Source organism: Panthera onca, chromosome E2 (genome assembly GCF_046562875.1).
Source record: "Panthera onca isolate mPanOnc1 chromosome E2, mPanOnc1 haplotype 2, whole genome shotgun sequence".
In the NCBI taxonomy this organism is placed as follows: domain Eukaryota; kingdom Metazoa; phylum Chordata; class Mammalia; order Carnivora; family Felidae; genus Panthera; species Panthera onca.
The window spans coordinates 42756259-42783243 of NC_138353.1; the positions used below are offsets into that span (position 1 = coordinate 42756259).

At 47.2% G+C, this 26985-nt stretch overlaps 1 protein-coding gene and 1 long non-coding RNA gene across 5 annotated transcripts; one reads left to right on the forward strand and one right to left on the reverse strand.

Annotated features, from left to right (window-relative positions):
• Nucleotide 1: 1 nt before the first annotated feature.
• On the forward strand, nucleotides 2–16232 carry LOC132690267 (uncharacterized). Of its 2 annotated transcripts, none has more exons than XR_014136251.1 (4): nucleotides 2–423; nucleotides 6507–6609; nucleotides 11468–11600; nucleotides 13612–16232. It is a non-coding gene; the product is annotated as an uncharacterized LOC132690267 (long non-coding RNA). The 2 variants fall into 2 exon arrangements; XR_009615324.3 differs by having other exon boundaries at nucleotides 11509–11600.
• Nucleotides 434–4077, reverse strand: AGRP (agouti related neuropeptide). Of its 3 annotated transcripts, none has more exons than XM_060650476.3 (5): nucleotides 2494–4077; nucleotides 1554–1650; nucleotides 1301–1433; nucleotides 1028–1113; nucleotides 434–808 (listed from the first exon to the last, which is right to left on the reverse strand). In XM_060650476.3, exons 3-5 carry the CDS (start codon nucleotides 1428–1430, stop codon nucleotides 626–628), a joined length of 399 nt encoding a protein of 132 aa, XP_060506459.1. In that variant the 5' UTR covers nucleotides 1431–1433; nucleotides 1554–1650; nucleotides 2494–4077; the 3' UTR covers nucleotides 434–625. The 3 variants fall into 3 exon arrangements, with proteins under 3 accessions (XP_060506459.1, XP_078295001.1, XP_081647679.1); XM_078438875.2 differs by having other exon boundaries at nucleotides 1554–2035; XM_081791553.1 differs by lacking the exon at nucleotides 2494–4077 and having other exon boundaries at nucleotides 1554–2486.
• Nucleotides 16233–26985: the final 10753 nt, after the last annotated feature.

Below are 26985 nucleotides of genomic sequence, written 5' to 3' on the forward strand. Positions count from 1 at the left end.
ACCTGCTTGGAGTGTCGGAGGCCGGCCGCGTGGTGGCGCACGTGGCCGCGAGGATTCGAGTGGGCCCTCTAGCTTTCTAGTGGGCCCTCTAGGGTCTGGTAGACCTGACACTAAGGGGCAGGAGGAGTTAAGATGGGAGTGAGCGGTGGTTCTTATGCTTGGAAATATTCCAGACTGTTGAGTCAGTCTTATCCCGAAAGGAACTACGGTTGGCGGCGGGGGGAGAGGGCAGGCTTCGCTGCGGTCGCACGTCCAGTTAGCTGCAAGCCGACCCTAGAGCCTAATGCTTACTGGCCAGCCTGGAGTTACAGCCCCTATGTGCACCGCGCGCTGCACCCGCATTTATTGTACAAGATTATGGAAGGCTGGAGCCCGGCCCTTTTCTGGCTCCCCAGCTGTGCCTGGCACCATGAAAGCATGCATGTAAGTGATTCAGATGATGCTAACCTAGACCCTGCGGTAGGTGTGTGTGTGTGGTTTCTTGGCTTGGCGGCAACCCCACCCCTGCTGTGACTTCCATGACCTCCCTCCTCCGACGGCCACGTTCGAAATAACGCCACAGCCTTGGGGTTGGTCCCAACCTTTATTCGCTACCCCTGTTCAGCCTCGACCCCATGTCGGCCCGCTAGGTACGGCTGCAGGGGATCGTGGCAGTACCCAGCTTGCGGCAATAGCAGAAGGCGTTGAAGAAACGGCAGTAGCATGTGGCACATGGGTCGCAACACGATACCTGGTGTCCCAGACAGGACTCCTGCAGCCTTACACAGCGTCGCGGGGAGCGTGGCTCGCGGCCCTCCGGATCTAGTACCTACAGGAGTTGGGGAGCAGGAATGTAGGCATGGGCCTCCAAAGGCAGGTGCAGGGATCTCACCTACCTCAGTCCAGGCTGGATGGCAGTGGAGCATGGAGAGAATGGTCTGCAGTATCACCTTAGGTGAGGGTGTCATGAGGTGGAGAGTGGGGATGATTGTTTGCCTGATGTCCCCTCCCAAGGTCTATGGCCTCACCCCTTTCCCTGAGCAATTACCTCTGTCAAGGCCTCAGCCTCCTGTAGCAGAGCTTCTATGGACTGTTCTGCGCTTGTCCGTTTCAGTGGAGGCTGCCGGCCCAGGCCTGGAATAGATGATGTGAGGCCAGAGCCCTGCCCACCTCCCCGCACACCCCCCCCCCCCACCATGCACAAAACACCCACCTCCCAGGTCTGGGATGGGAAAGGGGGAAGGAGGGCTCATACCAAGCAGGATAATTTGTGGCCAGAGATATCCAGGCTCCACCCAGCTCCACCCCTGCCCATACTGACCTGGCAGCTCTGGGAACAGGGCCTGGTCAGGCCTTCTGATGCCTTCCAGAGGGGCCAGGCCCCTCTGAGCTTCCTGCATAGGGGGAAGTGTCAGCAACAGGGCCCAGCTCAGCAGCACTGCAGTCAGCATGACCTGACCATCAGGAAGACCCACCACTTAGTCCTTCCTCATCCTTGATGCACCCTCCAGGTGCCCTACCCCAGAGAGAGACCTCCCAAAGAGCAGGAGTCTCTGCCCAACCAGAGGACTTACCTCTGCTTGCTGGATCCTTGCCTGGAGAGTTTCTGGCCACCCTGAGCCCACAGCTTATATGTCAGGGTCTAATGAAGGCCCCACACGTGACTGCTGCCTGCAGCCAGGGCATGAAGGTGGGGGCATAGCTCAGGCCTCTCTCCCTACACCTGGGTTTTTGGGTGCTCTGTAAGAGGGGTGCCCAGCTCTAATTTTTGGTGAGGTCCCCACGTGCTAATCAAAGTTTGGGAACAAGAGAGGGTGCCCAGAACCCCCAAATTTCTGCAGGACAGGGACCTGGGTAGGGATGGGGAGGTTGGACAGGCTGGAGCCATTAGCAATAACAAGGCAGGCAGCCCTGAGAACTTAATTTAATTTGTGGCCCCGGAGATGCTCACTCAGACCCTGTGTGGCATGTTGTTTCCTTTGCTTCCAGGAATTTTGGTCAAGGGCATTGAAGAGGGTGATGGGCCAGTGGCCAGAGTGGGGTGCAGACCTAAACCCTGGGGGTTTTTTGGAGGGAAAAAGGAGGGGAGAAGTCCACTTAGCCAAAACCAGGCCCTCCTGCCTCCATTCCTGGTCCTCCCCCCCCCCCCACCCCCGTGTCCCTCCAAGCTTCTCCAAGACCCCCACTCTTGCTTCTTCTCCCAAACCCTTTTCCGCCTGGGGTTCCTGGAAGCCAAGGAGGCAGAACGGACTGTTCCCTGGGTGGGCGAGCAGCTTCAAAGTAAAAAGCTTTCAGGCCGCCTGTCTCATTAGTGCTAATGGCTGTTCCTTTCCGCCCTGCTTTGTCAGGCCTGTGCCCACGCCTGGTCTCATCAGCATGAGGCCAGGGTGAGGACTGCCCGTTTGTGAAGATGGTAGAACACAAAGGACCCCACCTGCCTCTGCTTTCCCTCTCCCCTCTGGAGGCCTCTAACATACACTTGCCCATCAGGGAAAGGGGTACAGGCTGAATCACCTTTAAGGCCTCACTGTACAAACAGCTGGTCTGGGCCAGTAGGAGGATGAAGAGGCTGTTGGGGTTTGCCATCTGGGTTCACGCAGGCTATTCTGCCCAGGATGAAGCCTGAGGAAGTCCTCCCAACAGCGGGTGTAAACCATATATTATCAGCTGACAGCCTTTGGCCTTCGGCACCAACAATCACTCTTGGGGTTTGGTTGCATGGGGAGGCACCCCTCTGCAGATGGTGGAGCTGTGGCAGCTCCTTTCACAGATGGGCACTGATGTCTATTCTGGGATCGGACTGGCACTGGGCTCACTTGTGGTTGACACAAGGTAACAGTCCTAGGAGCTCGGAGAGTCACATAATACTGCCCAGAGGGAGAAGGCTAGGAAGTGAGGGAAAGCCTCAATGAAGAGCTGGTCCCTGGATAATCCAGCAAAGGGCCAACCCTGTTTCTCCCCCTGACAATGCTACTGGCTATTTTGGTGACTCTGTCATAAAGTTGACCTGGTGTCGAGGCTTCCCTGGCAACGGACATTGACCTTTATTTCCCAGAGGCTACAGCTGGGCACAGTCGTCTACCCCAGGGCTTTCTCTTCTCAGAGTGGTATCAGGCACCAAGATCAGGCCCCCATCTTGGTGGGGCCACTTGGAGCTCAAGAAGGGCAACGCATGAAACATACCTGAAGCACATTCCCCAAACCTTGTCCCCTGGCCCCATCCTTGGAGATTGTGGCTGAAGAGCTGGTGGTGGGGAGCAGGGACTGCATGTGGATTTTGGAAAGGTGCCCTAGATGAGTTGAGGTAAGGGCTGTGAGCACTTGCCTGAGCCTGATCAGCATCCATGCTGAGAATAGTTCTTCCTGTTCCAGGGGGCAACAGGGGGAGGTTGGTCACCCCACCAAGGCCCTCAGTGTCTTTGCTCATCTATAGAGCGATGACTGTCTTCACCTGGATGTGTGCAGGTGAAGACATGGACGGTGATGGACAAGGACTGAAGCAATCCTAAGGGCATCCCAGGTCTCTAGTCAGGTCCAATGGGGGAGACAGTTGAGAAAAACAACCATCAAAACACAGTAGAATGATGAGAGAATTATAAACATTGGACATTGGATGATGTTAAGGAATAATTGTTAATTTTTTTAGTTGTGATAATGGTATTGTGGTTACAATACCATTTTTTAAAGTACTATTATCTTTTAGAGAAACATAATGAACTATTTACTGATAAAATGTATGAAATAATCAAAGGTAGGGGGAAATAGCAAGATACAATATAGATGAAACCAAATTTTTCACAAGTTGGTAATTTGTTGAAATTGGGTGATGAGTACATGGGCTTCGCTAACCTATTACTGTTACCCTTGTGTATTAATTAAGAATAGGAAAAAATTAAGAATAGGAAATTAAGAATAGGAAAAAAGGGGGGGCACCTGGGTGGCTCGGTTAAGCATCCCACTTTGGCTCAGGTCATGATCTCACAGTTCGTGGGTTTGAGCCCCACGTCAGGCTCTGTGCTGGCAGCTCAGAGCCTGGAGCCTGTTTCAGATTCTGTATCTCCCTCTCTCTCTGCCCCTCCCCTGCTCATGCTCTGTCTCTCTCTGTCTCAAAATAAATAAACGTTTTAAAAATTTTTTTTTAATTTTTTTTTTTTTTAATTAAAAAAGGGGCGCCTGGGTGGCTCAGTCAGTTAAGTGTCTTACTTTGGCTCAGGTCATGATCTCACAGTTCATGTGAATTCGAACCCCCCTGTGCTGACAGCTCAGAGCCTGGAGCCTGCTTTGGATTCCTTCTGCATCTCCCTCTCTCTCGGCCCCTCCCCTGCTCTCATTCTGTCTTTGTCTCTGTCTCTCTCAAAAATAAATAAACATTAAAAAAAATTTTTTTATTAAAAACAAAGGGAATTATTTAAAATCCAGTGGGATAAATTTGTTGATAGAAGAATGCCCCAGGGGCATGTGGGACCAGGAAAGGCACCTACCCCAGCTGAGGGAGGGGCAGGAAGTTGGCTAGGGAAGGCTTTCTGGGACAGGAAACTTTACTCATTCATGAAGCTTGAGTAAGAATCAAGGAAGGAGCCAGGCAAGGGACAATATAAGTTTCCTGGACCCATAACTGGCACGTGGTTTACCAAGCTGCCTAGTTCTACAGCTTAACACTGGTACAGGCTTTGCTCCAAGACTGGCTCTGGCCTGATGAACCCCAGACTGATAAGCAGTCAGTAGACTCTCCCCTGGGGTCAGGGAGCCAGCTGAATCCCAGAGTTGATTCAATCAGTGAGTGAGTCAGCAGCCATCTATAGCCACCTCTACATTGTACTACTACTGTGAGTGCACACAGGCTCAGACCATAGCCACAGGAGCCTAGCAACCCTGTGCCACACAATTGGAATCCAGAGGAGGAGATCAACATTGGTTTATATCTTTCCCACACTGCCTTCATGCCTTCCAACACTGTCACCTGGCCCCCTCCGACCACCACTGAATTGACCCAAAACAATTCTGTGGGTTTCTTGTCATAGCTCTTTGTATATATCTATACCTATATCTAAAGTGAAATTTCCATTGTCTTATCAAATTTTATTTGTTTTTGCAAATTACCAATCTTTGGCTTGATTTATCAGATTTTGTTACAACTAAATTTCTGCCTTTCTCCTATTTTCTATTTTCCTTGGCTTTGTCCATCCTTACATTTATCTTTCCTTCTGATGAGCACAGTTGCCTACATCAATAGTCTGTAAAATGCCCCTTGGGAGCCCATTTCATTTGTTAATAACTATAAACACTGTGTGGGTGATTTTATTTGTCAGGAACCGGCCTGATGTTCCCAGAACAATGCTTGTTGACAAAAAGTCCTTCAGAAATGTTCTAGGTGGTGAATTTGGGAGACCTGGTGGGATGCAAAGCCTGCTTGGTGAGGCTGGGGACCAAACATAGGAGACCTGTCTTCAGGGAGGAGAAAGAGGGGAATGTGGTTGCTATGTGCCAGAGTCCACGTTTAAGGACAAGGAGGGGGACTTGAACCCTGCCTTTCCTCTTTTTCCTCCTGTAAGGTAGTCCTCACCTCCAAGGGCACTGTCCTACTTTTTCCAGCAGGGGGCAGCAGAGCACCCACTGGGTCTCTCAATCCAACTTTTCTGGAAACCAGATCCTGCAGGACTTCCAAAAGGCAGAAGTTGCCTGGAGGCATCTTATCCTGGGAGGGGAATGAGGATGGATGGGGGTTTTTTCAGGCTGGTGCTGGTGTCTTGAGCCCTCAGCTGGAGGGGGTCCCACCATAATCAGGAGCTCCTAGAGGAGAGTCATGTTTGCTGCATGGAATGCTGAATGCTAGCACTTGCCATTCTCCCATTCATTCAAGAATTATTTATTGAGTGCATGCTACATGAAAGGCATATGACAAGGCTTTTAGACTTAAAGGCTAGGTCAGAGGCTGTGGTGAACTGAAGCTCCTGATTCTGGGATCAGACAGGCTTTGTGGGCTTTCCTGTTGCCAGTGAAAGCGTAGGCTGGAGCCTCGCCAAGGGAGAGGAGAGCAAGGTGCAGGGACAGCTGGTGGACAGACTATAAGGGGACTCAGGCCCAGAGATACCCCTTCCCCTCCGGCCTTGCTCTAACCCTCTGTCCCTCTCCTCCTACAGTCCTCCCCTTCAGTGCTAGAAATGGGCCCTTTATTGGAGTCTTCAGAACAACTGAGCTGTGGGTGGGGTGTTTAGATGAAATTCCACAAAGACCCAGGGGTGCCATAGACAAATAAGCCCAGCCAGTCTGGTTCATAGAATGTGGCTTACAGTCTGGATGCTTAGGCCCCTCTGGTATGGCAAAGACCACCTTAAACTCCAACCCCAGTCCTCTCTTAAGACATCTACAACCCACAGTGTTCACTCCCAGATGCCTGGAGAGGTAGCCAGTCCTTCCTCCTGCCTGCCAGGTCCTGCTTTTCAGTGTGAAATATTCTGTTTTGGAGGTGTTGCAGCACTCTACATTCTGCCTCAGGGTGATTCCTCACTGTCAACATGTCCAAACAGGTAGATGGCAGCCTCCACACTCACAGGAAACCCACACAAAGTGGTGAGGAGCTTGTTCCATTCCGGGTAATGAGACAACCCCTGAATATTACAGGATCTCTGGGTAAGTGCAATTTGAGTCCCCACCAACCCTTTGCAGAAGCATGGCACTGTTGGGCTGGGGAGAAGGCACCCAAGACATCCCCTGCATTGTTTCTAATCTATCCCCATAGAAGGGAGCAACCCAACTCCCTGAGGATATTCAATGGTTCAGCTAAAGCCCCGGGAACAAAGGTGTTTTCACAACAGGAGCCACTGGGCTACCTAGAAATGACTCTTATCCTAGGAATTAACTCTTTCTGCTAAAGCTCCAAGAGCTCTCCAACATGCTCATCTCTGCCATTAGAGTTCTGTGCAGCTAAGAACAGAGACTGCAGGAATTCTGGTCATAGGCATGGAGATGCTGCCTAGGGCACTGGGTATGGGGTGAGCTGGTACCTGGCTTGACAGATTCAGGGTGAGAGCCCAGGTTCAGCTGGAGAAAGCAGTTGAGAGCTGCAGTGGCTCCCAGGCTTCCTGGACCCCTTCCTTTCTGCTGTTACCCCTTTCCATCCTTTCTGCCTCCAGCTGCAAAGAAGACCTGGGAGGTGGAGGTATAGAGCTGGGAGGGGGTTGAGTTCTGGAGAGAAATAGTCATCTGGGGACATTGGATGGAAAGATAACCTTGCAGCTTAAACCCCTGGAGCACAGCTCTTACCCAGGCACCAAGCCCAAGCCCAGTGTGGGAGAAGGAGCTCACAGGGTGCCCCTCCACCAGCAGCCCCTGGCCACATCCCAATTTTGTCCCTGTAGGCCCTAGTAAACTGTGTCCACTAAGTCCTAGGTAGAGGTCCTCCTCCCCAACTCTGGCCAAAGCCAAACTTTGTGTCAGGATCTGGCATAGAAGCAAATTTTCCTCCCTACCTTATCCCTTTACCTGCTTTAAGTTTATCCAATGCCCCACAGCAGAACTCCCATCCCATACATTTAACTCTCAGCAGAACATTGAAATACACATTCTCCCCATTTTAATAGATTAGGAAACAGGCTTACAGGTTAAGTGACTTAAGTTTTGATCATTTAGCTAAGAAGAGGCTGGCCTGTTTTCCATTCTTCCTTGCATGGCCCAGGGCATATTTTAGAGCTGAAGAAGAATGGGGTGTGTGTGTGTGTGTGTGTGTGTGTGTGTGCGCACGCGTGCACGCGCTGCATCCAAGAGTTTATCAGACATGCTGCCCTATGTGTCTCCCCACACACTTCTTGACAGTGGAAACGGTTCACCCACCCACAGGGCTCCCAGGAGCTGCACAGACAAAAACAAGCAGCTGCTCCACCCACGCTCAGCTCAGCCCCCATGAGGCTGTGGGCTCAGTTGGGTGCCAGAGCTGTGCTGAGTGTTCTTATGCTCTTGGACACATTTCTAAATCTATGAATCAAAGAAATCACAAGGGAAACTAGAAAATGTTTCAAACTGAATGATGAAATACGATATGTCAAAACCTCTGGGATGCACATAGAACAATGCATATTTGTAAGTGTATATATTAGATGCATATGTGTAAGTGCATATATTAGAAAAGAAGAATGATGGGGCGCCTGGGTGGCTCAGTCAGTTAAGCATCCAACTTCAGCTCATGTCATGATCTTGTGGTTTGTGGGTGTGAGCCCCACATCGAGCTCTGTGCTGACAGCTCAGAGCCTGGAGCCTGCTTTGGATTCTGTGTCTTCCTCTCTCTCTGCCCCTCCCCCACTTGCTCTCTCTCTCTCTAAACAAATGAATAGGGGCGCCTGGGTGGCTCAGTCGGTTAAGCGTCCAACTTCGGCTCAGGTCATGATCTCGCGGTCCGTGAGTTCGAGCCCCGCGTTAGGCTCTGTGCTGACCGCTCAGAGCCTGGAGCCTGTTTCAGATTCTGTGTCTCCCTCTCTCTCTGACCCTCCCCCGTTCATGCTCTGTCTCTCTCTGTCTCAAAAATAAATAAAAATGTTAAAAAAAAAATTAAAAAAAAAAACAAATGAATAAACATTAAACAAAATTTAAAAAAAATAAAAGAAGAATGGTTGAAAATAAATTATGCAAACTTACTAAAGTGGTAGATAGTTCCAATAAATGGTGTTGGGGCAAGTGACTGTTTTACCTGTACCTTGAAGCCTTCACAAAAATTAATTTGAGATGGATCATAAGCATATTGTGAAGGTAAACCAGTAAAACTTCTAGAGAAAACATAGACTATTTTCATAACCTTGAAGTAGGCAAAGATTTCTTAAATAAGACACAAAGTGGGTGCCTGGCTGGCTCAGTTGGTAGAATATGCAACTCTTGAACTTGGGGTCATGAGTTCAAGCCCCATGTTGGATGTGGGAGCCTACTTAAGAAAAATAAAATATTTAAAAAAAAACAAGACACAGAAAGCTCTAAACATCAAAGGTTAATAAATTAGACTTCATTAATTTTAATGAAGAACTTCTGGGGGCTCCTGGGTGACTCAGCCTGTTAAGCATCTGACTCTTGGTTTTGGCTCAGGTCATAATCTCACTGTTCATGAGTTTGAGCCCCACATTGGGCTCTGTGCTGATGGCACAGAGCCTGCTTGGGATCCTCTCTCTCCCTTTCTCTCTGCCCTTCCCCAGTCACTCGCTCTCTCTCTCTCTCTGAAAATAAATAAATTTTAAAATAAAATTAAGAACTTCTGGTTATTAATTAAAGATATTTAAGGGGCACCTGGATGGTTCAGCCGGTTAAGCGTCTGACTCAGTTTCGGCTCAGGTCATGATCTCACGGTTTCATGAGTTTGAGGCTCTGTGCTGACAGTGTGGAACCTGCATGGGATTCTCTCTCTCTTTCTCTCTCTCTCTCCCTGCCCCTCCCCTGCTTGCTTGCTCTCTCTCTCAAATATAAATAAACATTTTTTAAAAGATTAAAAAATAAAACAACAACGAGATATTATACACTAATTATATTGGCTAAAACTTAAGACAATGACAAAACTAAATGTTGGTGAGGATATGCAGTAACTAGAACTGGTAAGAGGTAAGCTGGAAAACTGCAGTGTTTCCTATAACTACTACACCTGATCTATGACCCAGCAAGTTCACTCTTTGGTACAAACCCAGGAAAACTGACTGTGATTTCTACTAAAATGCATGTATAGAATGTTCTCGGCAACTTTATTCATGATACCTAAAAACTGGAAACAATCCAAATATCCAACACCAGGAAGATAGATAATGGTATATTCATACAGAGGAAAATTGCACAGCAATAAAAAGAGAATGAGCTGCTGTACATAACAAGGATGAATCTCCCAGATGTAATATTGGATGAAAGACACCAGCCACAGAGGAGAGAATGTGGTTATGATTCCATTTATATGACGTTCTAAACCAGGCAAAACTGTAAAAGTGGTGACAGAACTCTGAACAGTGGTTAATTCTGGGAGTATTTTCGACCAAAGGAGAGGAATGAGGAAGATACCTGCAGTGCTGGAAATGTGTTGTGTCTTTGTCTGGGGGTAGTTACACAGGTGTCCTTTTCACTAGGGGATATTCCCTGACTTTAGACTTTACAGGATCCTTATTCTTTCTCTTAAAAAAAATTTAATGTTTATTTCTTTTTGTGAGAGAGAGAGACAGAGTGCAAGTGGGGGAGGGGCAGAGAGAGAGGAAGACACAGAACCTGATGCAGGGCTCAAACCCATGAACCTCGAGTTCATGATTTGAGCTGAAGTCAGATGCTCAACCGAATGAGCCACCTGGGCGCCCCAATTCTTATTCATTCTTGAACATTTCTCATTGCACCTCTCCTCAAAGCAACTCTTATGTCATTTGAAAAAGTGCTTCAGACCATAGACCAAAGATCATCTTTTTGAGGTGGTGGCCGTGGTTGCCAGGAGAAAAAGGGTACCTGCTGTCTGGGTCAGTGGCATTGAACACAGATGCTTCTCCAGCTTGCTATCCTTTTATGTGCTTGTGTCGTCTCTTGTGACAATTTTCTTCTTCCCTGTTTCTAGGGGTTATCTTCACGATGTGGACTTGAAGGATTTGCATAGTTTCACAATGTTGTACTTCTTTTTTGTCTGTAGGTTATTTCTCCAGGAGAAAAGGCAGTGATTTCTGAAAATTTATATAAATGTGAAGAAAAGCAGGTGTTGTTTATGGTACAAAATAAAAATAGTGAAAGGGGGGAGAAAACAGACAGTACCAGTGAGATATCAGTAGTAATGAACAGAAAGCTTGTTTCAAATTGTCTTAAATTATAAAAATAATGTATTGGCTCATATAATTGAAAAAATCCAGGAGGCTGGTTTCAGGTGAGGTTTGATACCAGACCTCTTGGTTATATAAGGACTTGGTATGGCCGACTCAGCTGGTTGCCTTCCTAATAGCTATTCTCCTTTCCTCCCAAAAGAAGCCCAGTTTTGTTTGGGGCAGTGCCTAGTTAAACAGACTAACTTCCTCAGATTCCCTAAGTGTTCACGGTGTCCCTGGGACACAGTGTGACCCATGAAACTTATGTTAAGGGCTTCTGGGAAAGTTTTGCTTCCCCAGCAGAAGTGTCTCCCTTTTCTGCTTCTTTTCCTTTCGACTTCCTGCCCAGAATGTGAATATAATACTTAGAACTGTAGCAGCCAACTCGTGACCATAAGACAGCAATTTTGAGAACGGACTAAGTTGCTAAGGATGGCAGGCGAGAAAAGTAGACCATGCCTTCCTGGAAATGTAAACCAATTATACCAACCCTGGTCTGCCCACCTCCTGACATTTTCTTGCATGAGACAAACATGAAACAAATATTTGTTTAAGCTATTCTTAGGTTCTCTTACTTGCAGCTAAACACATTCCCAAACTGATATCTTCATTTTCTTTGTATCCCGTGTCCACATTTTTGGTGGCAAATGCTTCATTCTAAGACTTGTTTCCCCTGTGGACCCAAACTGGCTTTTCAGGAGTCTCTGAGGCCTCTTGCTTCCTCAATCACATCCTACAGGAGAGAGTCACCTTTGTTCCAGAATTCCCTGGTCCTGGCTCTGGAAGTCCTGCTGGCATCTAGTGCTGAAGGCTGTGGCTGGAGCACTCACGGTGAGTTCTTCTTATCTTCCTTTGACCTTTGCTGAACCCTTACAGGCCCTGAGCATCCCCAAGGTCAGCTTGTGACTTCCACAGAAGTTCTGATCTCCGGAGGCCTTGCCCCTGGAGAGGCCCTGAGGATAGAGTGGGTCACATGAGCCAGCACCTTCTGCCAAAGTCAGGGTCAAATATCTACCCTTGGGAGCCAGGTTTGGCTTTTGGTTTAGGCAGGTGTTGACTTTGGGCAAATTCCCAGCCCAGAAAAAAAATGACTTTTGGTGTGGAATCTCGTTCTTCCTCAGCATAGCCTTGAAAGTCATGTACTTAGGGTGCTTTGTTGGCAGGATAGCAATTGGGCGATATTCGATATTCAAGGAGTTGAGAGAGGTTTAAGTTGCAGAGGCATCTGAGTATTGTCACAGTCTTATCTGAGGTCACATGCTTGTAAGTGGCAGAGCCAAGTGGTGTCTGACATTCCAGTGCCCCCCAGCCATGATGCTAAGACACAATGACACTTGGGGTCAATTTTGTTTTTAACACAGATTCACTTTAATCACGTTACAAGCACACAATGCTTTGTGGAATTTCTTCAATTCCACAAAAAAAATATGCCTCCTCCCATTTTCCCTGAAGCAATGGCTCCTAGACCTCTCTTTTATTGTCACCCTTTTTTTCAAAAACACAGGTATAGAAAATCAGTTCTCTATTTCAACATTGGCAAGGTACAGGAGGAGACTAAAAGCCACACTTGGACTCAGGTACTGGGGAAATGTGGAGTGCGGGCTTGGTCTGCAAGGGGAAGTCATCGACACCAGGCAGATATGCAAGCCCGGAGCTTCAGCTTAATGCAAGTTGTCGTGTTCCTGAAGAAATTATGAAATTTGGAAGTTTTGGGTTTGGAGCGAACAGCTAAGAAAGAATTCTTGAGATGTTTTTGGTGCAAAAAGGTGATTTTATTATAGCGTGGAGACAGGACCCATGGACATAAAGAGCTGCACTGTGATTGTGAGGAGTGACTAATTATATACTATTTAATTAGTGGGGGTTAGGGATAGCATAAGTCTCTAAGGAATAAGGAAGCAAGGTTTTCAGGACCTTGAGGGGCTAGCTGTTGTTAAGATAAGGTTACTTTTAGTTTTTAATAAAACATAAACATTGGGGCGTCTGGGTGACTCAGTTGTTCAGCTCAGGTCGTGATCTCATGGCTTGTGAGTTCAAGCCCTACATTGGCCTTTGTGCTGTCAGCAAGGAGCCTGCTTCAGATCCTCTGTGTCCCTCTCTCTCTGCCCCTCCTCGGCTAGCATGCTCTCTTTCAAAAATAAAACCTTAAAAAACAAACAAAAAAACCCACTAAGGCACTAAGGCAGCCATGAGTTCCTTGAAGGTCATGCTCTGCAATTTCAGGTATCTATCAGTGGGCTGCCAGCTGTAAGGATTTCATTTAAGCTACATTTCTCCTGCCTTTGCTTTCCTCATCATACCACTTCCAGTGTAATTGGATAGAACCTTTGCCATTGTGGTTCTAGCCTGAAGGGCTTCGCGAAAAGGAGCAATTCCTTCTTTCTGCAGTCCTGGTGGGTTTCCTGGAGAAGACAGTATTTAGAAGTTGTTTCTAAAGGTAGAGGGAACTTCCAAAAAGGATGAAAATAGGGAGTGACTTCTATCTAGCACAGCTTTTGCATACAGGCCCTGCAGTTTCCAGCCTTACAAGCCCTTGACCACAATCAGCCTCTAGCCTCACTTGAGATACTCACTTCCTGGTTCCAGGCTCGAGGTACTCAGCCCACTTGTGCCCTGCAGTTTCTTCTTCCTGGAAACTAAGGAACAGCTGAAGGAGTCCCAAGAATCCTTCCAAGTCCTCCCAGCCATCCTGGGCTGGGGCCTATTCCCTGGGATTGGCAGAGGGAACCCCCAGCTGCTGGGGTCTTCCCCTTAACTCCGGAAGGTGGAACAGCAAGGAGAAGGGAGGATTCTGTCACCCCTGGGGTGACAGAATCCTCCCCAGGCTATCTCTATTTTTCAGGAAGGGTAAGCCAACCAGCGTGGCTACCTGGGTGCCACACTTGGCTGGTCAGGATGTGGGAGGCAGCACTTTGCTTCTCTCTTCTCAACTACATTACCATCCAATTTCAACATCACAAATAGTGCCACAACCTCAAATTATGGACCCCCTGATGTGATACAATAATCACCAATGTCGTATTCTTGCCAAAAATATTTAACATGAATCTAATCTTGAAGAAACAATCTGATAAATCCAAACTATGTTGCTGTAAAACCAGCCTGAACTCCTATGAAAAGTAATCAAACAAAAAAGACTGAGTGTGGGACAGAGAATATTTTTTATATTAATAAACTAAAAAAAGACCTAACAACCAAATGCAGTGTGTGAAGCTTACCTCCTGAACTAACACAAACATGCTAAAAAGACACCCTTGAGACCAGTGGGGATGACAATACTCAATTTCTTTTGATTTGCTTAGATGTGATAATGGCACTGTAATTGTGTATAATGGTGACACTTAGAGCCAGATAATTCTCCTGGGAGTTTAGCAGCACTTCCAGCTCCTGCCCACTAGGTGTCAGGAGCACAGCACCCTCTCAGTTGGAACGCGCAGAACGGTCTGAGAAAATGGTTTGGAATTAGGTGGTATTGACAGTTGCATCACGTCAAGAATATATGAAAGCACACTGGACTGTACACTTGAAAATGGTTAAAAGGGTGAAGTTTATGTTATGTTAATTTTCTCTCAATAAAAAATATAATTTATTCCTATCAAAATAACACCAGCGTTCTTCCAGAGTAGAACATACAACCCTAAAATTTGTATGGAACCAGAAAAGACCCCGAGTAGCCAAAGCAATCTTGAAAAAGAAAACCAAATCAGGAGGCATCACAATCCCGGACTTCAAGCTGTATTACAAAGCTGTAATCATCAAGACAGCATGGTACTGGCACAAGAACAGACACTCAGATCAATGGAACAGAATAGAGAACCCAGAAATGAACCCACAAACGTATGGCTAACTAATCTTTGACAAAGCAGGAAAGAATATTCAGTGGAGTAAAGACAGTATCTTCAGCAAATGGTGCTGGGAAACTGGACGCCGACATGCAGAAAAATGAAACTGGCCCACTTTCTTACACCATACATAAAAATAAACTCAAAATGGATGAAAGACCTAAATGTAAGACAGGAAGCCATCAAAATCCTCAAGAAGAAAGCAGGCAAAAACCTCTTTGATCTTGGCCGCAGTGACTTTTTTTTTTTAATGTTTATTTATTTTTCAGGGAGAGAGAGAGACAGAGTGTGAGCAGGTGAAGGGTAGAGAGAGAGAGGGAGACACAGAATCTGAAGCAGGCTCCATCCAGGCTCAAGGCTGTCAGCAGAGAGCCTGATGTGGGGCTTGAACTCACAAACTGTGAGATCATGACCTGAGCCAAAGTCGGATGCTTAACCAGCTGAGCCACCCAGGCGACCCCTGGCCATAGCAACTTCTTACTCAACACGTCTCCAGAGCCAAGGGAATCAAAAGCAAAAATGAGCTATAGGGACCTCATCAAAATAAAAATCTTCTGCACAGTGAAGGAAACAATCAGCAAAACTAAAAGCAACCGACGGAACGGGAGAAGATATTCACAAACAACATATCAGATAAAGGGTTAGTATCCAAAATCTATAAAGAATTTATCCAGCTCAATACCCAAAAAAACAAATAATCCAGTGAAGAAATGGGCAAAATACACAAATAGACACTTCTCCCAGGAAGACATCCAGATGGCCAACCAACACATGAAAAAATGCTCAACATCACTCATCATCGGGGAAACCAAATTAAAACCACAGTAAGATACCATTTCACACCTGTCAGAATGGCTAACATTAACAACTCAGGCAACAACAGATGTTGGCGAGGATGCAGAGAAAGAGGATCTCTTGTGCCCTACTGGTGGGAATGCAAACTGAGGCAGCCACTCTGGAAAACAGTATGAAGGTTCCTCAAAAAATTAAAAATAGAACTACCCTACGATGCAGCAATTGCACTACTAGGTATTTATCCAAGGGACACAGGTATGCTCTTTCAAAGGGGCACGTGCACCCCAATGTTTATAGCAGCACTATCAACAATAGCCAAAGTATGGGAAGAGCCCAAATGTCCACTGATGGATGCATGGATAAAGAAAATGTGGTATGTGTGTGTGTGTGTGTGTGTGTGTGTGTGTGTGTGTGTGTGTATCTATATATATAGATATACCCACAATGGAGTATTACTCGGCAATCAAAAAGAATGAAATCTTGCCATTTGTAACTATGTAGATGGAACTAGAGGGTGTTGTGCTAAGAGAAATTAGTCAGAGAAAGACAAATATGATATGACTTCACTCATATGAGGACTTTAAGACACAGAACAGATGAACACAAGGGAAAGGAAGGGAAGCAAAACTAATATAAAAACAGGGAGGGGGACAAAACATAAGAGACTCTTAAATATGGAGAACAAACAGAGGGTTACTGGAGGGGTTGTGGGAGGGGGGATGGGTTAAATGGGTAAAGGGAATTACGGAATCTACCCCTGAAATCATTGTTGCACTATATGCTAACTAACTTGGATGTAAATTAAAAAATAATAATAAAATTAAATTAAAAAAACATATATAATTTTTAAATGTCTCCATTTGATGTTGTTAAATATCCCTTGGGGGACAGAATTCCACCAGCCGAGAACTATTGGTGCAGACAGGACACTGCTTTTAAGGGGATGGGGGGAGATGCAGGCTGAAGGATTTGGGAAGGGAATGTCTTATTTGTAACTTACTTTCAAAGAGCGAATGTGACAAAATGTTAACCACTGGTGAAACTAGGTGAGAGGTGTGTGGGTTGTTGCTTTCACTATTCTGTCAACTCTCTGTAGATTTAAAATTGTTCAAAGCCAAAAGACAATTCAGTTTCATGATTTCTGTTTATGACATCCCAAGGGACCCGCAATAGGTACCAATTGTGCAACCTCCTTTCAGATGTGATCATTGTTAAGTACGTACATGAGTAGAGTTGCTTAGTCCTTAATCCTTCAAGGGAAGACTCTTTCCTTATCTCTCACGCCCCTTCCTCTCTCTGTCCCTTTGTCTCTCTCTTTCTCTCCTGCCCTATCCCACTCCAAGGCTGCCTTAAACATACTGGCTCCGTGGTACCCACTGACCTGTGGAGAGAAAGGCATCCTATCCTATGGCCCATCATCCACACCCAGACTGGGTGCGGATGATGGGCTATGTCAATTCCTTTGCAGTGAGTATTCTCCCCTGTGATGACTTTAAAACATGGTCACAAAATTCTCTAGCACTTGTCCCATTAAGAGACAGGGTCTCTGTCCCTCTCCTTAGATATGAACTCTACGACTGCTTAACCAATAGAATATAGTGGAAATGGTATTGTATACATTCCAGATCCAGACCTTAAAAGCCTAACATCTGCCATTTCCCGTCTCTTTTGAGACACTTGCTCTTGGAGCCCAACCACCATGCTCTAAGGAAGTCCAGGCCACCCTATGGAGAGGCATGCGTGGAGAAAAGCAGCACATAGCAGCAACTTGAAAGCCATTTGAGTGAGTCATCTTGGATGTAGATCCTCCGTCCCCAGCTGAGGCTGTGTGGGGCAGAGATGAGCTGTCTCCACTGAGCTCTGCCTATTTTGCGGATTTGAGAGCAAACTACATGATTGCTGCCATCTTAAGTCACTCATTTTTGGCGTGGTTTGTTTGCAGTGATAGGTAACTGATGTATCCCCGCTCCCCCCCACCCCCAGCTGAGGGCCGTAGGCTTGGAAGGCAGGAAATGGGCCAGCTCTTTATCCCTGGAGCTGAGACCCAGGTCAGCATTTATTCCTTCAACAAGTGTTTGTTGAGTGTCTACCAAGTGCTAGACACTGTTCTGCGGACTGAGGAGTTAGCAGTGAATGAGATAGACCCTGGCGGGGGGGCGGGGGGGGGGGTAGTGGAGAGAACTGTCTTCCTGGGGGAGGTTATTTCTAAGCTGGGACCTGTCTAAGGAAAAGGAGTTAGCCATGCACAAGAAGCCAGGAAAGGGGAGATGTGCTAGTTGTGGGTGAGGCTGCCAGATTTGGCAAATAAAAAATAAAAATTTAACACCCAGTTAAACGTGAACTTCAGATAAACAATGAATACTATTTTTGGATATACATATACCCCATGCAACATTGGGGACATACTTATATTAAGTTATTCATACATATCTGAAATTCAAATTAACTGGGAGTCCTGCATTTTATCTGGAACCATAGCTCTAGGGCAGAAAAGAGAGAAAAACTCATGGTATTTCAAGAGACAGTTCAGAAAGCTGGATGCAGCACAGTGGCAAACAGGGCATGGTATCAGAAGCAAAGGAGCAGGGTCATAAATGGTCAGCTTGCCAGGTCCATTTTGAATTTCGTCCTGAAGCAATGAGGAGCTGTGAGAAGGTTTAGAGCAGGAGAGTGACACAATCAGATTTGTGTGTTGGAACCATACCCTGGGCTACCAAATGGAGGGGATGGGGGAACCTGTAGTCAGGGGGATCAGGAGAAGGAGTCTTTTGCCCTGCAAGGTTCACACTCTGCACTGTAACTACAAGGCTATAAGAATGTTGAACTAATCCCCACTTTACATTTTTCTTTTCTATAAGTGTTTTAAGCTGTAAGTTTCCCCTTAACTACTGCTTCAGTATATCTCAAAAGTTTTGATAGTTTTTAGTTTTACCATTCCATTCAGAATATTTTCTAATTTCCCTTAAAATGTCTCCTTTGACCTATGAATCCTTCATATGTGTGTTGTATAATTTCCAAATATATAAGATGTTTCTGTATATTTCATTGTTATTTATTTTCCTTCCATGGTAGTCAGAGAACATATTCTCTACATTCTTTAAATTTTATTAATATTGTTTGACGGGTGAACATATGGTCTATCTTGATGAAGTTGACACATTTGCTGGAAAAGAATGTGGGTGCTACTGCTGTTGAGTTTAGTGTTCTGTAAATGTCAGCTACAGTCAGGGTAGTTGACAATGTTCTTCTGGTCTTCTAAGCATTTTCTTTTCTTTTTTTCATTTTATTTATTTGAGAGAGAGAGAGCATGCATGCACACATGCATGAGCGGGGGAAGGTTAGAGGGAGAGTGAGAATCTCAAGCAGGCACCACGCTCAGCATGGAGCCCAACATGAGGCTCGATCCCACAACCCTTAGATCATGACCTGAGCCGAAACCAAGAGTCAGACACTCAGTGGACTGAGCCACCCAGATGCCCTACAAGCATTTTCTCATTACTCAGTCCAGCTATTTTATCCACCAATGGGTATGGAGTGTACAAGTCTTCAGTGACTATAATATTTTAGTCTAGTTCTTCCCTTTCTTTTTTTTTCCAACGTTTTTTTTTTTTTTATTTATTTTTGGGACAGAGAGAGACAGAGCATGAACGGGGGAGGGGCAGAGAGAGAGAGGGAGACACAGAATCGGAAACAGGCTCCAGGCTCCGAGCCATCAGCCCAGCGCCTGACGCGGGGCTCAGAGCCTGACGCGGGGCTCGAACTCACGGACCGTGAGATCGTGACCTGGCTGAAGTCGGACGCTTAACCGACTGCGCCACCCAGGCGCCCCTACCCTTTCTTGTCAGTTTTTTCTTCAACTATTTTGAAGCTCTGTTACTAGATACATACACATATATGATTATTATGACTTCCTGAAGCATGGATCCTTTTATCCATATGGATTTCCCTCCTTAGCTTGGGTAACAGCCCTTCTCCTGAAGTTTACTTTTCTGTGAATATAGCCTCTGCAGCTTTCCTACACTCACTGGTAGCTTGGCATATCTTTATCCAGATGTTTACTTTCTTATTTATCCTAAATCAAGCCTGGCCAGGGCCAGATAGCACAAGTAATCTACATAAACAGGTGGCTCAAACACCAATATCACCTAACGCTGTCACACTGATGGCTCTCACTCAGCTCACAGCCATACATTATGTGGGGTACCCAGCAAATGAGAGAGAGAGAAAGCCCAGGCTTGGCTTGAGGATGCTTTGTCTTGATGTGAAAGGGACAAGCTTAAAATTGACTGTTCTTGCACTCCAGCCCCAGCTGTGGGGGAAAGTCTTTCCAATGGACAAAAGTTTGAGCAATGCACCTTGTCATTTGGAGGTGAAAGCAGGGGGTCCTATTTCATGGGCCTAAGATCTGTGTCATCACACCAAGCTTTCTTCTCAAAAAGTGTCCCTAGTTATGCTGTTGCTGTCTTGAAATTCATTGTAATTTTGGTTGTTGTTTTTTTAAATTTATTTTTGAGAGAGAGAGAGAGACAGAGAGAACAGGGGAGGGGCAGAGAGAGGGGGGTACAGAAGATCTGAAGCAGGCTCTGTGCTGACAGCAGAGAGCCCAAGATGGGGCTTGAACTCACAAATCGTGAGATCATGACCTGAGCAGAAGCTGGACGCTTAACCGACTGAGACACCCAGGCGCCCCCATCATAATTTTGAACAAGTTGCTCTGCATTTTTATTTTGCATTGAATCCTACAAAATATGTCCTGGGCAAAAGGTTCCAAGACCAGTACAGAATAGAGGACACTCAGAAGACAAGACTTCCTTGACTTGTGTGTGCCATGCTACCTGTGTGTGTGTTGGTGTGTGTGTGCATGTGTGTGGTACATATTAAGTATTCAAAAATGGTATCTACTGTTACTGTGTGTTATTGATGATGATGATGATGATGATGATGATGATGATGATGATAAGTTATTGGACTCCTCTAGTAATGTTTCTCAAACTTCATTTAAGCCCGGTTAATTCATGATCTGCAAGCCATCCTTCTGTTTCACTGACTCATTTGCAAAGCAGTTTTTATTTAAGCGGTGCCTTTGACAACCCTTAGGAACTTACCACGAATATACACCTAACCTTTCAAACACCCACTGACATTGCACACCTACATCAGATGTTACCCCATTCATCAAGTTGCATCAACAGTCCCTAAAATCCCACCCCCTTCACCCCAGCTGCCACAGATTCTCTCAAAGTTGACATGGACATGCACACACACACACTCAGGTCATCTGACTGTGTGGGTGACATCTGCACAGTTCCCCTCCTGTTCAGTATGAAAACCTCCTGCCAGGGACAGCTGATATGAAGGCTGCTTAATGTGCAGGTGGCAGACTCTATAATTTGCATTTGAAAATTTTTTAAATTATTGCAAATTAGAAAGTATGTGCACGTGTAATTTCTGGTGGCTAGGAAGGATGAGAAGGCTTGGCATCTTGAAAGCACATTAGCAAGGAAACAAAGGTGACTTTATGCTTTTGTGGAGTCTAGGGGTTGGGGATGTTGTAAGCTCTGCAAACATCCTGTGTTGAGCCTCGGGGGTGCAGGGCCCTGATTTAATAAGGGTGGCCAGCATCAAGGGAAAATATAGCAATTCTACCGCTCCACATGGTGCAACAAATCTGGCATTTTAGATAAGAAAAGCCAGAACTAGAGGGGGTGGGGGTGAAAGACGATGTCACCTGCTCCTCTCACATTTCCTGCAAAAAATCCCCGCAGAGACTCCTGGCTCAGTGAGTCACTGGCTTTGCAAGCCAAGAGAGGTGGAAAGTAGACTCCAGGAAATATGCAAGAGGAATCTTGGGGAAGTTTTCAGCTTTAGTGTGAAACTGTCAAGCCTCTCTACTCTTGTGGGAACCGGAGGAGGAAAACAAGAGTGCGAGTGGCGGGAGAAATAGCAAGGAACTAGACAGAGCTCGGGTGAGACCTTGTGCCTGTGGGCACTTTGGAATAACGGAGATGGCACAGACTCAGCAAATTATCCGGGCAGCTTCAGAGAGGGAGAAAACACCCCCATGTTCCAAGGCCTTTCAGAATGCCACAGATATTTACAAAGCATCCATCCAGCTCCTGGGCTTGGAGTGGTGAATGAGGCACCACAGTCCCTGGCCCTTCAGAGCTTCCAGCCATTAAGCAAGCCATCCCACAAACTGTGCCAAGTGACAAGGAAGAAACTTCAGGGGCGTGAGGCCACACGGGGATCCTACAAGGCTTCTTGACACCTCGGGCAGACACAAAAAAAGGACAGGCTAAATTGCAGGCAAGGGCCCAGGATAGAGAGAGCAGGGCTGTTTGAAGAAGTGAGAGGGGAACAGTTTGGGAACAGAGCCACAAGAAAAGCCTGGATTGGTCCTTTCTCTTTTCCCATTGTGGGTAATCTGTTTGCTACAGAATTTGGGGGGTGGGGTGCATCTTCTAAGTGCCAGGCAACCTATTTGGCACTTTCTGTTTATTTATAGAGCAATTTAATTCACCAGTGTTTACTGAGCTCCCTGAACAAATAACCTGGACCCAGCCATGGGGTTGGCAGAGAGCACAGCAAGGGCAAAGGCCCAGAGGTGGGAGCCCCCCCCCCCCCACCTCCTCAAAGCATCTCAGGGAAAAATCCGTCCCTTGGGTCTGCAGTAGGGTAAAGGAGCCAAGGTCCAAAGGCACAAGGAGCTGATCTTCAGACTTTGTCATTTGGGGAGCAGGATGAGTCCTAGAGGGATCCGTGCTCTAAGAAGCCAAGGCTGGGTGGAGGAGGTCCCGCCTCAGCACATTCTCTTCTGTGTGACGTTGGAGATAATTAACCCTGGGACCTTAACAGCTGTCACCACCACCCTTCAGGAATTTGGGCCCTCCCTGCATGACATTTAGGCCACACTCCTTCCACACAACTCTGGGGGAGAAAGGAATCTCATTAAAAATTTTCAGCAGATGTGCTGGCCCGGAGTCACCTGCACACCAGTCCCCTTGCTTGGACGGTCTCTACCGGTACCCTGGGCTCTCAAGGGCCCAGGCTGATGGCTGCCTTCCTCCCAGGCCACGAACCTACTGATTCTCTGCCCATTAAATTCCTATGGGCTCTCAAGGGTCCTGACTCAGCTCACAATGGCATCTGGGGGAACAGGGGAGCCCCAGAGGGAAAGGTAAGAACCTTGGGTTCCATCCCAGCCTGACCACTGGTTCACAATGGTGCACTCGATAACTTTTGAGGTCTAGGACCTCTGAGTCCAAGAATCGGGCAGAATGATTGGACACAGTTGTGTGGAGCCTGTATAAGAGCCGTTGTCCCTTTCAGAAGGGGAGGCAGACAAGGCTGTTGGGGGGAGAAGCATGGGTCATGTAAGCATGACCAAGAGGGTCCTGACTAGCCTGGGGTCCAGGGAAGGCATTCCAGAGGAAGTGATGTCTGAGCTGAGGCTTAAAGTGTAGGCAGGAGTTAGCCCGGTGAAGGAAAGAGGAAAAAGATGCACAGAGAAGAAGCCTGTGCAAAGACATGGAGGCATGGGAAGCGGGGTGTATTCAGACTTGAAAGAATACAAAGAAGTTCAGATTTGGCTGTAACTAGGACCTCCTGGAGAGGAACTGGCCAGAAATGAGGGACCAGTGCAGAAGTGACAAGGGACAGGGTCCAATATGCAGAGGCCAACAGCTGCCCTGTGGAGAATGGACCAGGGCAGATGAAACCAAGGACACTAAGAGGCCAGAAAGGAGGTGCAAGTGGTGCGTCTGGGTGGGGTGGGGAGGTGGGGACGTGGGGAGGACAAAACAGACCTGGTGGCTGGTGGAGTGTCAGGGAAAAGGCTACTCAGATTAACATGAGGACCCTAGAGGGGGAGCACTTCTGACGAGAGGTCATAGGCTGACTTTCCACAATGAGTTTGGGGAGCTCAGGGGTCATCTTAACAGGTAAATGGAATGAGAGATGGGGGGAGTAAGACTCAAGGTATCACTGTGGGGATGAAAACAAGGCCCTGGAAGTTGTCAGGATGGCCTGGGGAAAAGTACTAACGCCTGGGGAAAAGCAAAGGGAGCCCAACGCCCTGAGGAGCCCACCAAGCAACATGAAGAAAAACAAGAGAAGCAGCTAGGAATCCAAGAAGAGCAGTCACAGAAGCCAGAGGGAGTTTCAGAAGAGAGGAAGGATTAGTTATATTCAACACACCTGGTCAGGTCAAAGGAGGAGAGGACTGGGAAGTGAAGGGCCAGGGAGCATTTGTGGAGAGGCTTCAGAGTGTGGAGGATATTTTAACGGTGGTGGCAGGCTTTCCAGTGACCATGATCTGCCACTAGGTCTGAGTGTTAGGAGAGGGGCTGCATAAGGCTGAACAGGTTGTGCACTGCACACTCCAGTGGCTGTCCATTCACAAAAACAGAACTTGGGGCAAGGGGCTACCTGCGGAGTTGAGTGGTATTTTGTGAAACTTGTGACTGCAGTGTGGATATTTACCACAAGGTGGCGCCAAAGACCAATGCTGTACTTCTTGGGAGAGGTTGGGGCAGGGCAGAGGTCTGCATCCTCCGGGGCAATGTCATCTTAGCATGAGTGGAGGGTACAGCCAGATACAGGATGGCTAGGACCCTCCCCACTAACGATGCCCTCCAAATCTCTGTCAGAACAGTTCTCCTAGTGGTAGGAGCTCAGAAATAAACTACACATCACACACTGCAGCCTTTGGCAAGGGGCCTGGCTTGAAAGGGTCCCAGGGGAACAGCTCATCCCATGATCTGGGAGAGGCAGGGATGTCCCTCCCACTTATCCCTTGGGAGAAGAGAGTCAGGAAGGAAGGAAGAACGCCTGGCCCAGGCTGTGGGACACAATCACCCCACCCCAGCACAGCCCTGCCCACAGGCCCCCCTGGAGGCCAAAGCTGGATCAGCGGGGACAGTAGCAGAGACATCACCCCACCTGGGGCAGAGTCCCCCTGGGATGTCACCTGTGGACCCTGGAAACCCTGGACTAGAAACTTGTGCCTCCTAGGTGCAGGGGCTGGCCTGGAAATGTCTCAAGAAGTGGTGGCCATGTTGTCTTTGAAAACAATGTTATGTCCATTGCAAACCATTCTTTACATAAGTAAATACAAAGAAAAAAATAGAACCAAGTGAATTACAATGCCCAGAGATGATGGTCACTAGTGGTGCAGGGGTGACTATCCCAACAGCTCTCAGGGTCAGTGGAGGCAGTTTTGCGCTGAGGAGACTCCCACTACAGGAGACCTGGCAGCTGTTCTGGTGCCTTCGCCACTCCTCTGTGCTTATTGTGTTGAGCACATTTCCCCCTCTAGAGATAACAAACCCTTACTCCCTACCCTACCCTGACCTGACCCTACTGCCTCTCAGACTTCTTTTCTCCCTGTTGCAGCCCACGTGACTCAAATACAGCAAGCTCGTTGCCACCTCCCAGCCATTGCCCCTGCTGTTCCCTCTGCCTGGAATACCCTTTCTCTGGATCATTCCATGACTATTTCTTTCTTGTCATTCTTTTCTCTGATCAAAGAGGCCTTCCCTGACCACCCTGACTGAAGTAGCCCCTCAGCCCCATTGCTTGACATCACATCACCCTGGTCGTTTTCTCCACAGCTCTTCACTTTCTCTGAAGTCATCATACTTATATGCTAACTTGATGATTATCTGTCTCCTCTGGCTAGAGTGTAAACTTCTTGAGAGCAAAGACCTTGCCTGTCTGGTCTGCCACTGTGTCCCCAGCATTTAGAATGATGCCAGGCACATGGTAGGTGTTTATTCCATGCCTCGTTTCCATTTTCAGTGGCCACAGAGCATCTCAGGGCATCTGTGACCGTCTTTCAATGCTCAATTGCCCACTGATGGTCACATGGACCATGCCGTCCCTTTATCCCTGACAAGCAAGCCAGTAATCAACATAACATCCTCAGGCACAGATCTCTTCTTGCCTGTACAACTCTTTCTTTGGGATAAATTTCTTGAAGTGGTACTTCTAGGTGAAAGAGGGGTTTGCACTTGATATCCTGAAACTACTGAAATAGTATTTTTTTAATGTTCATTTATTTTTGAGAGAGGGAGAAAGAGAGAGAGCAAGCAAGGGACAGAGGATTCATAGCAGGCTCGAACTCATGAACCATGAGATCATGACCTGAGCCAAAGTCAGACGCTTAACTGACTGAGCCATCCAGGTGCCCCCTTGAAATAACTAGTCTTAAACACTCATACCAATTCCTACTCTCTTGAGAGTGTCCACTCACACATCATTTCTCACTGCCAATCTCAGAGGCAAAAAAAAAAAAAAAAGTTTCTTGTTGGTGTTTGTTTATATTTGCATTGTATTGATTGTTAACAAGACAGAACGCCTCTTAAAATTGCAATTTTTGGGTGTTTTTTGTTTGTTTGTTTGTTTGTTTGTTGAGAGAGAGAAAGAGGGCAAGTGGGGAAGGGGCAGAGAGAGAAAATGCCAAGCACGCTCTGCACTCTCAGCAAAGAGCCCGATGTAGGTAGGGCTTGAACCCACGCTCCATGAGATCATGACCTGAGCCAAAGTCAGACACATAACAGACCGAGCCATCCAGGTGCCCCCAAATTGCAATTTTAATGGGTGAATGAATGGGTTCAGTTAAAGCATCAGAAAAGAGAAGTGGCTTCAGGAACCACAAGGTAAGAGTGGTAAAGCCACTCGAACAAGGAGCAGCATCCCTGGCCCTTGCCCTTTGACACACACATTGGGAAGTAGAGTCCAGCCTGAGGCTAGAGGGAGGTGGAGGTTGGTTGCAGATACAGACATACCTACGAGCCTCTATGTCCTCCCTCTGGAGTCGTCATCTGCCCCCACTATTCACTGAAGTGTTCTAGCAAGGTATGGCACCTTGGGCCCTCTCTTACTTGACCTCTTAGTGAGCCAACTGACCATTGTCCCTTCCAAAAGCTGTCTCTACTCTAGACCCCTTTTTCTTCTACCCACATGTTCAGCTGCCTTCTGGATACCTCCTCCTGGATGAATGGTCTCCAGACCCCTCAGATTCCACCTTCCCAAACTGACCACAACACCCTCTCGCTTACGTGACCCTCTAGGCCTCCCCACATCATTGAAAAACACTATAATCCACCCATCACCCATGCCCCAAACCCCAGCATCATCTGGGCTGCCTCCCTCTCCAGACACCACATCCTATCAGTCACCAAGCCCTGCATTCTGCCTCCTGAACATCTCTTGAATGTCTCCTTCTCTCTGTCCCCATTGCTCCCACCTGGGCGCAGGCCACCATGCCTTGGCTGGAAAATGGTAGTCGCTTCATTGCTGCCTCTACCTCCCCTCTCCATATACTGCCTAAGTGAGTTTTAGAAAGCATAGATAGGACCACAAAATTCTGCAGCTTAAAGCCCAGGCTTCTCATCACCCAAGGGTAAAATCCATCATCCTTAGACAATCCCCAAGGTCCCTAATGACTGGCTCCATCCCAACACATACACAATTCTCTAGCCACGTGAAGCTTTTGCTCCCCAAGAGCACGGGGGACAGCTCCTCCCTCCTGTGTCTTGAACTCTGTTGTGCTTTCTGCCCAAGACACTTCTCCAAAA

Coding starts and splice junctions, on each gene's coding strand:
- AGRP (XM_060650476.3), bottom strand. CDS start 1,430: ATGCTGACTGCAGTGCTGCTGAGCTGGGCCCTGTTGCTGACACTTCCC. Junction 1,114..1,300: donor CCTGTTCCCAGAGCTGCCAG/GTCAGTATGGGC, acceptor CATCTATTCCAG/GCCTGGGCCGGCAGCCTCCA. Junction 809..1,027: donor AGGCTGAGGCCTTGACAGAG/GTAATTGCTCAG, acceptor CAACTCCTGTAG/GTACTAGATCCGGAGGGCCG.